The sequence below is a fragment of the Malaya genurostris genome, chromosome 3 (assembly GCF_030247185.1).
Source record: "Malaya genurostris strain Urasoe2022 chromosome 3, Malgen_1.1, whole genome shotgun sequence".
Lineage (NCBI taxonomy): Eukaryota > Metazoa > Arthropoda > Insecta > Diptera > Culicidae > Malaya > Malaya genurostris.
The window spans coordinates 35537958-35550589 of NC_080572.1; the positions used below are offsets into that span (position 1 = coordinate 35537958).

Sequence of the window (12632 nt, forward strand, 5' to 3'; positions counted from 1 at the left end):
GTTCGAAAGCCACAACTACATTAGTTTTGTGAAGCAAATCCAAAAAATGATACAATCCCTTATGAGACCGATTTGCCACTACGGACATTATTACAACAAACCACATAACTGAGACCAAATCAATGCTCTCCCCACCGGATTTAGGTTTACCCTGCCCAACCGAGACCAGCAGGTGGCATTGGATCCGAACCAGCCGGCGAGAGATGGGTTACAGTACTTTGGTCAGGGTCTGCAGGCTGGCGCGTGCGGAGTGACGATAGACCGGATAACAACGGCTCACAATGGCCAGATGAAGTGTTCTTTGTTTGTGGATGGCCGCAGTGCCGAGGGAAACATCAACGTCGTAGTGGCAGGTAGGTGAAATGGATTTACCTGGAAGAAAGAGAAAGAGAAAATTTATACTAATATAACAATTTTCCTGCTTTCATCAGTGGCTCCCACTGCACCGGAAATACAGACGGATACCGACACCCAGTCCTTCGAGGTAGACACCAAGCTAGTGGCTCACTGCTTCACGAGGGGTGGTAGCCCTGGTGCCAACTTAGCATGGTTTTTGGGTAAGTATTTTTGTGACCAGTTCCAGGAATGTATCCTTAACTAAATTATTTATATATTACCCAGATGACGAACCTATCTACCAGGGAGTTTCCCAACCACAAGAATTCGAAGAAGAAGGTCACAACGGCCTTACCAACACACTCTCCCTGCAGCGGTTTATTCAAGCTAGTGACAGTGGAAAGAGACTGAGATGTGAAGCAAAGCACATCGCATATCCGGAAGGTGCCTCGCGGACGTTTTTGCAGATCACCGTAAACTGTAACTGGGGCTTAGCTTGAGTTGAGTAACATTTTTACTGACTTGATTTCCACTTTTCAGTTGCCCCCCAGGCTCTCCCAGAAACCACCGTTCACGGTTTGACTCTCGGTCGCACAGTAGATGTCACATTGACAATCCGTTCCAATCCGTCTCCACGAACCTTTTGGACCGTCGAAGGAGTTGAAATCGAACAAGGCCTCGAAAGTGGCCGGTACTCTGCTCGTGTTCCGGAACCATTGGTAAGCCAGTTTGAGTATGTTATTTGTGGAAGGTATCATTTCAAAACATTCCGTTTGTTTTAGGGCAATGACGTCTACAACGTGACATTGACCATCGCCGGCCTTACGCTGGAGGACCTTTCCAAGACCTATCAACTGCGAGCTTCGAATCGCATGGGCTCACAGGACTATGTAGTGTTGCTAAGTTCGATGGAAGCTGAAGTTGACGAATCTGGCGGCTTTGGAATCGGTGGAATCATTGGAATTGTGCTGGCAGCACTGATCATACTGACAGCAGTTGCACTTATTATTGTGGCACGGGCGACCGGTCGATGGTGCTTCCGAGGTGAGTGAAACTTTCATACGTTCGTAAGTAATTTTCCGGTTGATTCGAGATAAAATTGGCATTTGTAAATATTCCCTCTAAAGTGATCCTCTAAAATACCATGCGTCTCCTTTAAACACTAAACCCGTGAAATATTTCAACACTCTGTCAAATATTCTACCCCCTTTGAAAATATGTTCATGGATACAGGTTGCTTTGTTTTCCTTAGAAAACTGACTAATTCAAATTTTGCGAACTTCCTTGTTTCATTGTTCATCGGTTTTTTCGTTATTGTTACGTTTTTAGTTTTGTAACTCTCGCGGCGAAAAATCAAATCATCTACCATCATTTAATGCTTTGATTAATTCAACCAGAACTGACTCTCGGTTTTTCTTCTTTCTTTCTCTTTTTTCTCGCTCTGCTCTTTTTCAGTCAGCTTGTACACGTAATCACATAACAAACGCGATAACGCTAATAAATTCGGTCGATTAGTGCGAAATAAAACAGAATCAATTTTAATCCGTCCAGTGCGAGATATGATTCGCTTTCAAAAGATCAATCGTGTGTCGTCTGTGTGATGAATGTTATTTATTTATCTATGAAACGAAACTTCATATAATATTACGTCAAAAAAACGCATTCATGGCAGTCGGCCATTCGCGCTTTGTTTTTTGCCTGACGAGGCGAGTAGAGGCAGACAGTTATTATGTTTAGCTAAATGAAATCGTTCATGTGTAGAAAGATTATTTTATTTTGCAACGTAACCTGAGCGAATATCATCCGGCAGTAGTTTCATTTACCCACCCTAACGCTCAAATATCTCAGTGTTTGTAATCATCTTCATTACGCTTATGTAAATCGAGCTCATATTTAACTACACACAGTGTTATGCCTTCTCCCTTACACATTCCAACCCGCCTACCAAATGATGAACCTAAAACACCGACTGGTTCCGCAATTGGATTCTAAATGGTTAGCAGTTTTCAAGCCGAGTGAGATGGATTAGCAGTTTAGGCAAATTTATTTCAATTTTAGTAGGATTATTATTTTTAACCCGTAGCACTGAAAAAGAGAGGAGTGAGAAATTTCCACCGGAAGGGGATTATTTCTTCAGCGTGGCGGGTTGTACAGCTTAGTTTAGTAATTCTTAACAGGTGATGGAGTGGTCAAAAATTACTTCAGATGGTTCATGAATCTCCCGCGTTATCCCGTTTCCGTTAAACGACAATTCCAACTGTTCTTCGATAAATTGTTGTGTTAGTTGATGTACAAATGCACAATATATGCAGAAAAGTTAACCTCAAAAGTCAAAGAAATGCTCCCTATTTGAAATAGGATGATTCAAAAAATTATATTAGTAGTGGTAGTATTTGCATATGACTATCATGATAGTGTTGATTCAATTGTAGCCCAGAATAATAATAATATTGAAACTCAAATTCTTATTTCAAAAATCTTTCTACATTCTTGATGTAGAGGAACCGAAGTAAGATTGAGTTAAAAAAATCTGTTTTGAAACGGATTGACCAGTATAACAGAAACACAATTTACCTTCGCCTACATTAATATACCAGATTTTGGATTTTGGATCGACCCTACACATTATTTTGCGGTATCTACTCATCCAATGTTCCATATTGTAATCATTTAAAGCAATATCGATACAGGGATGTCGCGAACTTGGACTTCGAAACGACCTCAAAAGTAGTTTTCTGGTATCCACTCATCAAATTCGTTCCAAAATTTCTCGTATTGTGAAGGTATACAAAGCACATCGATCAGCCGGCGGTAGCCATCGTGATTTTTAAAACGATCTCAAACATCGCTTTCCGGCAGCTAGTCACCAAATTTATACGAAATTGTGCATATTGTATGGAATTTTGGAATATTGCATATAAAAGAATATCAATGAACCGGAAATCGTTATCATGGATTTTGAAACGACTTCAAACATCCTTTTGCTAGATGCCGATCATCAAATCTACTCCGAAAATGGACATAGTGTAAGAACCGGAAGCAGCCATCTTGGATTTTTAAACCACCTTAAATATCGTTTTCCGGCTCTAATAAAAATTTACATATTGCGAGAGTTCTCAAAGGAAATACCAACCAGAATTGAGCTTAAACATTGCTTTCCGGAAACTGTTCGTCAAATCAGTTTCAGAAATACAGAATACGAATATTTTCATAGAACATATTTTTTTAATTTTAGGCATTAACGTCTTAAACTTAAACCACGAAATAGGTTCATAAAAAATGTTTACGTTATTTGGAACTTACTACGTAAAAAAGGCTACATTATTTGAGATTTGGTTCATAAAATGATCTACAGAACCGTATATTTCGTAAAAAAAGACGTCGTAAATGAATGCTTTGATGTATCACTATTTTCAAATCTAATGTGTAAAATCACTGTCTGTGTAGTTTCTGACCAGTCCTGTATCCGATATTTCCCTCTCTAGCTGTTCTGAATCGCACCACCTATTTCAAAAGCACAGTAAGTTGTAGTGAAACAATTTCATGCAAAGAAAACGCGCGTACAAATAGCTATAAGATGTTTTATTTCGCTTAGATATGTAAGAATTACAGCCACTTCCTCTCAATTGCGAACGGAAACAAATCATCATTTGTATAAACCGAAATAGCTCTCTCTATGCAGTAAAACAAATGCGATTGTGTTCAATTATATAAAATAAAATAAAACCACGAAAGTGGCTCATACACTGTACGGTCTAAGTTGGTTTCATTTCACGCACGAGTTTGTTTCGAATTTGCACGACTTTTTGCCACTATTTTAGAAGAGAGAGAGAGACCAGTAAATTATCTGCGAAAACGCTTGCACTGCTCATTTTGATCTAACTGCAAGCACAGAGAACAGACATCCTTGTAGTGATTTCAATGTGTGGAAGAAAGTTAACGATTGTTTAGGGAAGTGATCACCAACTAGTTATTATCCTACAGAGGCCATTCGTGCAGCCCAACAATCTCTTATCGGTTCTTGTGTTCGAGCTTGCATACAATAGTAATTTATTATAATTTTTTCTTGTATGCTTCACAGTTTAAAAAAAAGTACAAACTTGGATGTCTGTTCTCTGTGCTGCAAAAGTTAGCTGGATCAGTTTCGAACCGATTGCGCCCATTAATCTGTTTGGTTCAATCAAAATCAAGCTATTAAAAGGGGTAAATAAATATTTAATTTCTTGTGGAGACTTCCTTGACAGTACGCATACTACTCGCGCTTTGGGAGTTGTAGTTTTTCGATGGCAAGCAGCTTGAACATATATTTTTGTTTGTTGTACCTTATCATCTGTCACTTGTGGGCAGGCTCTCGGGGAAGGGCGAGGTTGTATCAAATAAACGAAACAGAAATAATCGATCAGCAGGCAATCAATCTAGGATCCACATCGGCTACCGTCCGCGAGAGTCGAAGTGCCAATGTCGCCGGAGACCGACTTTTACATAATCGAGAATAGAACTACTAAACTCAACGATATCAATAGATTTCGACATTTACACCAGGTTTGTACACAGTCCACTGATTCAATTAGTTAAGTTTTTGTTTCTGCACACTTTCATTCTGTACCAAATTATACATTTTGTAAAATTATCATTTTTGTTTTCATGACAGCCATGGCATGATTTTGACGCAAATTATGCGTATTTGATTCCATCAGCAATTTTTTGTACATATTTTTGAACTGTTTCATTAGCGTTTTCGTCTTGTACACAGGTACAACACCACTGTTGAACAAAAACAGATGCTCTGATTGCGCTGTAATTAAGGACACCTACAGTCGGTACTACGCCAATGTAGTGTAGCATGATTAACAACACGCTTCACTTTCCTTGTCACTGTTGTCGACAGGTTTTTTGGGATACATTGGTAGCTATTGCAATGCTTCTGGCTGTTCTTCGCTACATATGCGGCAATTTTTCTTGTTGACGTATCCATTAAACCAGAGATGAGCTTCGTCGCTGAACACGTAAAAACGGTTATGCGCCCCAAACCCCTAAATGACGATTCATCATTAAATTATAGACCAATCTGAACAAGTTTGACTCTGACACAAACTCTTTGGTAACATTGTCAAAAACCGTGTTGGCAAAAAGATACCAGCAAAAAATCATCCCGTATTTATATTTGTTATTGCTGATTAAAGTACACGTGAAACTTTCGACAACTTGAAAATACAGAACAAGTCTCGAGTGATTTTTTTCGTAGTTTAACTTTAGGAGAAAATCTGACAGTCAGGCAGCTATTGTCAAAAAAAACCAGCTCCAGGGCATGGTGGATTTTGACAGATCGAGAGTTAGATTCACAAACTGGAAACAATCTATCAAAAGAATGCAAAAAGTTTCCGATTTTTTTAAATAATCCAAGTTACTTTTCATCCCTCAACTATTAAATTGAAATCGATCAAATTAAACATAATGAAAATATCAAATATCAAACTTTAATCAAAAGTACAAACCATTCGTAAACTTTTGATTACTTGTAAATATTTTGAATATCTTTCAAGTAATCTATGAAATTGCACTCATTGCTTGGAAACATTGTCTCGCTTCGATTTGAATGGATTAAGCCAATACCAATCAACTGAAAACTCGAATCGACATCCCAATAAAAACAAAAAATTCACAGCATCTGAAAAAAATTCACTGTCAGGTTTACGAAAATCTCAGTTTAATTCTACATGAACTTTCTCGCTGCTTAAAAGTACAGGTAGATTTTTGGCAACTTTAAATATTGAATTAACTCGGTGTGTACTTTTTCGCTGCCTGAAAGTGCGCAAGTAATAAATTTTGTTTGCCTTTCTCATATAGAAAGGCTATACAATCACTGCAAAAACCGACTTTTGAACCAAGGCCCGGAGGGCCGAATGTCATATACCATTCGATTCAGCTCGACGAACTGAGCAAATGTCTGTGTGTGTGTGTGTGTGTGTGTGTGTGTGTGTGTGTGTGTGTGTGTGTGTGTGTGTGTGTGTGTGTGTGTGTGTGTGTGTGTGTGTGTGTGTGTGTGTGTGTGTGTGTGTGTGTGTGTGTGTGTGTGTGTGTGTGTGTGTGTGTGTGTGTGTGTGTGTGTGTGTGTGTGTGTGTGTGTGTGTGTGTGTGTGTGTGTGTGTGTGTGTGTGTGTGTGTGTGTGTGTGTGTGTGTGACAAATATTGTCACTCACATTTCTCGGAGATGGCTTAACCGATTTCCACAAACTTAGATTAAAATAAAAGGTCTCATAGCCCCATACAAAGTTCCTGAATTTCATTTGGATCCGACTTCCGGTTCCGGAGGTACAGGGTGATATGTACAAAAATTGTGACAAAAATGTCACTCACTTTTCTCCGAGATGGCTGAACCGATTTTCACAAACTTAGATTCAAATGAAAGGTCTTATGGTCCCATACAAAATTCCGAAATATCATGCGGATCCGACTTCCGGATCAGTAATTATAGGGTGATTTATACCAGAAATGTGAAAATATTGTCACTCGTTTTTTAGATTAGCATCATTTTTCTCATACGAATAGGCAACGCAAATGTAGACACTAGTTTGGAAAAATGATGCTGACTGTGTGACATAAACACTAAAGCATGCACTAAAGCAACTATTCTAATCAATCTGAATCAATTGGTGACAAAATTAGTATCCGAAATTATTTAATAAAAGTATGAAATATATTTTCATGAGACTGTTATGAAAGAAGAGAAAGGCATTATCACACCACTAGGTGGATTAAGAAGGGTTTTTCTTGGAATGTCACAACTTTTTTTTAAATGAAACGCAAATATGTAAATTTTGGCTCAAAAGCTGGTTTTATTTGAAAGATCGATTCATGACAATTAACATAGCACGATAACGAAGCGTGACGTTGGCTCCATCGTTGTTAGTACCCGTACTGTTCAATAAATCAATTTGCATGGCTTAAAAAATTCATTTCTTATTATCGAATCAGTCTACTTAGACAAAGCGATGCGCATTTTCCAAGATACTTTGAATAATAAGTTCCCTCACAAAAAAAAAAATTGAATAAATTTCATAATTGTACCAACAGTCATCTCATGAATAGAGCCGCCATATTATTTTGCCGATTACTCGACGACAATCAACGGATTGTGAAGAAATCGGATACAGTACCCAAAACATGTTCAATATTGTTATAGCGACGCGAAAACTCGAAGCGAATGTACCTATTTTCATCTTATCCTGAAGAACAATTTATCGAACAGATCTCCCTCTAACTAATGCTATCCGTATATGAGATGACCAGTGCAGTAAAATTTCATTCAATTCAATTGAAACCGAATGTGATAAATTGATAGTTTTCTACTTCAGTTCTCATTTTTAATATTTTACTCCATTTATAATTCTGTTCATTCGAACTTGCTCACTACCAAGAGCGAAGACAATGAAGGAGCTAGACTACTTGGCACTTGGAACTGAACAAGCAAAACTTCAAATGACTAGATACGATTATTCAACTGACGATGAATTCTGGGAACTTCACTTGAAAATGGCAGCAAAAGTCATATGAATTTATATCGATATGCTGACGGTCAGTGGCCATAAATTTCATTTTCATCTGATATCATTCGACTGAAAATGAAATTTTACTGCACTGGAGATGACTACTGGAGCCGTTATCCTATATTGTTAGTTCGTTGTTAGTACCCGTACCGCTGTCATCTTATACCAGAACTCGGGAACGGGTATGGGTAAGTCGATGCCTTCCACGCAACCGGCCTTGCCCAAAGAGGCGAATGACCTTAAGTTTAAAACCTCTGTGATCGAAACAAAAACTAATCAATGCAAGATATTGAAATGAAAAACTTTTTTCTACTTACGTGTCATTTTCCTTCGAATAATTTCATGCTACGCGGGAATAACCTTAACTATAATTGTAATGAAAATGTACTTTGGAATGGAAATCGGATACCAATCGCAATCCTTACACTTCTCCGCTCAGAGAAATCTCTATGGGTTGCGCTAGGCTGAGGTTTCAAGCTTGTTGAGTGGTATTGGCTTCTTATAGAAGTCACCAGATCGTGTTGAGGCTTACATGAGTTTCCTTTCTGACATGTTTAACCTTGACTTTACACTGACCTTGAGTAAGGTTATCCCAAAACAACTGCACTAGTACTCTTGTAATTCCAAGTTCAAAAAAGTCATTGGCACCTTTTCACCCACTACTTAACCAACCTCTACGACTTTTTAATAAGTTTGAACGCAGAATATAATAATTTCGGTTCTTTTGCAAAAGCGTAGAGAAATACAGCATTCGCGAAACTTGCTTCGACAATAGACTGCTCTTTTCGAAATTTCAAGCATCACTGAGGTAAATAGGCAACTGCGTCATAGGCGACCGATTGTACGATTCCGCAAAGGAAAGTAGCTATAAATATCCTTAATTCTACTACCAAATAACCCGCTGCCTTTTTTTGTGGAAAAGATTTTCGAAGCTCTCTCTTTATAAATAAGTTTCATGAAATTCCCGATCAACAAGGGATAACAAAATTGTATCTGAGGTAGTTTTGTTTTTTCTATCTAAATTAGTCATTATCTTGGCCTCGTTAATAGTTAAAATAACAAAAATTATAACTCAATTTAGCCTAGGTGATAACAAAATTGTTACAGACCTTGATATGTAAATATCAATATTATATCTAAATTTGTTACAAATTTAGTATGACTTTTCAGCTGTTATTACCCATTTTTTGGGGTGAAAGGCTTTATCGTGCAAATCTAAAAATAGATTTCGCGAAGTAAGATGAAATTGCATACCTTTAGGCAATTTGATTTGCGATAAAAAACATTAACTAAAGCGACTGGTTTCGAACCGGGAAGTTTTGAGTTGCCAACATACGCTACGATTGCATCGGGGCATGAGAACCAACTATGGTTGGGAGGATATATTGGCATCATATAATAACTAGTGTGAGTCTATATGGCTACAAAAATAATCTATCGCTCTCCACCTCTTTCGTCGTTTCCTTCCAGCCGGCATAGGAATGACCAAAGGGCTATTATAGAACTATGAGCAAGCTTTTTTTTGGTACTGAAGAATAGTTGTAAATGAACGGAAATGATTAAATTCAGTGGAACAAAACTATCTTATAGAATCTGAGGAAATTAACTAATGAATGATAGTTTTTCAGTTTTTTTTCTTTATACCAAGAGGGCCGACTTTCAAATAACGTTCGAATCAATTCGCTCGTTCAGTTGAAGTAGTGAATTTTCTGTACGTGTATGTGTGTCCATTGGCGGGTATATTTGATTGAAATGTGCACTTAATTTTATCGGAGATGGCTGAATCGAATTTCGTAAATTTAGATTAGAATAAAAATTCGTTTAAAAGTCAGTGAAAATCAGAAGTGTATATAACTTAGATTCGAATAGCAAGTTTTTATGATTGATGATCAACCAATTGCCCATTAGTCACATTAGTTTGCGATATCCGCAGCCAGAAGTCCCGCAAGTATTGTTCAAAAACCATTCAAATTGAACTTTCATTCCGGTTTGATTGTTTGATATGTACCTAGATTGACTCACAGAAAAATGATTCAAATGGAAAGTCTCATAATGCGGGTCGGTTGTTTTAAACTCTACATTGCAAATTTCGAATTCCAGCTCATGGTTCCGGATTGGAAGTAATTAAAATACTACGAAATGAGACTATCATAAATGGATAAATAGAACTTAACAAATCGAAGGTATTATGGTGCGATAAATCGTTTTTGTCTGATTCATGAATGTAAAAATGTTCATTCAATGATATAGATGACAACGGGCAAAATGTGATATCTGCAATTTGTAGAACTTATTATTTGATGACCTAACCCACTCATTTCGATTTTACTGACTTTGGATCCAAAAATTGTGAAAGTTATTCGGTATTACTTCAGTTTGCTTTAGGCCATGATAATATCATCTGCGACACCAGTGAACATTTTTCAATGTAATATTAACAATGTTTTTTATTTTGAACTAAATGCATCCGATCGACATAGTGTAAAGTACAGCAAGAACTAAAGATAAATCGGTTCGAATTTTTTAAAGAATTTTGTTTCTCTATTTCCAGTACATCCGGGGTCCGGTAAAACTAGTCACTACTTTCAATCTGCAACTAAAAGACCTATAAATCGAGAAAGTATTGAACTGAGTTAAGATTTTGTTTTTGAGCCCAGTTTAGATTTTGTTTTCCGTTTATTGTGGCGTCACTTTTGAAGACATTTTGAAATTTTTAACACTTATCACTCTGTGTTTTCGGAAACAAAAATCGGCCACCGATAAAATTGAAGAATTTAAGCATTCATTTTACTCCAAGCTTGTGAAAATCATCTCTTAGGAAACATTGCGGATTCAATGAACTGAGTCGAATGCTATATCACTATTTCCAATATTTATTAGTCGAGTTTGCCTTACCTTTCTTCGTTCATAAGAGAAAAAGCGCAAAATCATCTTGAAAAATATTTATTTTCAATTAAAGATTAATATTTGAATAAAAACTTTAAACAATTTAAGTAGGAATTACTTAGGAACGTTCTCAAATTAAAAATTTAGGCTGTAATTTCAAAATCAAATATCAAATTATTGTTTTCAAAAGCATCTTCAGGTATGTGAAATTAGAAAAAAAATGTTTGTTACTGCTCTTTATTGAAGCATAGCATTTTTCGGGTTGAAAGTCGAAAACATGATCGACAAAAGTGTTTGAACTCTTTTGTTTTCAATTCTCTAGTATAGTTTTACCTGAAATATAACGGCCCTTAATATAATATCTGGACTTGCTATAATCTTAATAAAATCTTAATGTTTGCTTCTGATTTGGAATCATATTTATGACATAATGAGATATAAATATTAAGATCACATATAATTTTGTTGGAATCCGGTTATGCTCTGTTGATCGGGTTGATCCATGCCTTGCAACATCATTCGATTCGACGTACGCAATAGAAAATCATGTTTTTTAGATTTATTTCGTTCAACAAAGTCCTAGAATTGAGCCTATTTCTGATGCAGCTAATCGCACGAGGCATATTTTGTTAAAATACAATTTCGTTAAGGGTTCTTAGAAGCTTTATTCTAATATTGAGAACAGCAAAAAACGATGTAAGCATGTGAAAGTTTCGTAAAGAAACAACTCAAATTAATATTACTCTTTTTATTTGTTCCAAATTCTATTACTTGTGTGCACGAGATTATAATCCGCTCTTTGAAAATACACATTTCCAAAAACATTGTGTAAATTTTCGTCTCGATTGAAGCACATAAAGGCAGCGTCTCAATTCACTTTTATTTCAACCAAAAGCATGTGAAAATAAATAATGTTATTAGCTAAATTCGACATCGAAACAGACACAAAATTTATTTTACATGTCAGCAGATATAATATTTTTTCATTACCCTAGAGAATACGGCCTGCTTGAATTTATGTCATGTGTAATTTTTTAAGAGATTTACTCTTCAATTGTAATTTTTTTAAAAAAGATTTACACTCCACTGCATACACTCGCATTGATTTGAATGATCTAATGATTCTTTTTCAATTTGATCAAAAATGAATGAAAACTTGCTTAGTTCGAGGATTTACTTACTGCCATTTAGTTCCTAAAAATTCACTAGAACTAGAAGTCGATAGAAATTTACTTGTTTTTATAAACGAGAGACTTAACAGTCTAACGGGGTTAAATCATATGATAATGAAAGCCAATTGACTTTACCAAAAACGTGGTGTAAATAGCCCATCGAACTAGCCTCTCAGTTGGTACATGGTATCGCGTGCAATAGGACATGTAACAAGTTTTTTCATCAATTGGTACCATTTTACATTGACAACAATGCTGAAATCTACATAATCTTTTAATAAGTATACGCAACAATGTGTAAAAAATTGTGTCAGCATCGGGCCCACTTCAAGCATCCCAAAAAGAAATGGCAACATTTCATTTGATTTTTTTTCAAGCTCATTACACTGCATAGGTACATTATAAAACTAGAACAAGAATAAAATTTAAAATTGGAACAAGAATAAAATGTTAATGTATCTATGATAATTATTTGTCGGAAATTTTGTTTTTGCTTATGGTAAGGCTTTATCAATCCGAATAATATACCGAAAACAGTTTCGAACGAAACTGCCACACAACTTCAGCACTGTTTCATCATGTCGATTACAACAACTAGTACTTTGGAAATAGTATAAACGTTTTTGTTAATGAAAACTTTAATCGTTCTTATGAAAGTGTTATTTATAAAGAAGGTTCTTTGGTACAGCAA

The 12632-nt window shown here is 36.3% G+C and overlaps 2 protein-coding genes across 13 annotated transcripts in view; one reads left to right on the plus strand and one right to left on the minus strand.

Annotated features, from left to right (window-relative positions):
- Positions 1-12632, minus strand: part of LOC131435488 (uncharacterized) — a 682557-nt gene that overhangs the window by 342401 nt on the left and 327524 nt on the right. The gene's annotated exons all lie outside the window — the stretch shown is intronic.
- Positions 1-12632, plus strand: part of LOC131435491 (fasciclin-3-like) — a 132855-nt gene that overhangs the window by 106421 nt on the left and 13802 nt on the right. For all 3 annotated transcript variants that reach the window (XM_058603434.1, XM_058603433.1, XM_058603435.1), the window contains exons 3-7: positions 145-353; positions 432-557; positions 622-816; positions 877-1055; positions 1119-1380. In XM_058603434.1, coding sequence (XP_058459417.1) covers positions 145-353; positions 432-557; positions 622-816; positions 877-1055; positions 1119-1380 — 971 coding nt within the window. The remainder of the gene's footprint in view (positions 1-144; positions 354-431; positions 558-621; positions 817-876; positions 1056-1118; positions 1381-12632) is intronic.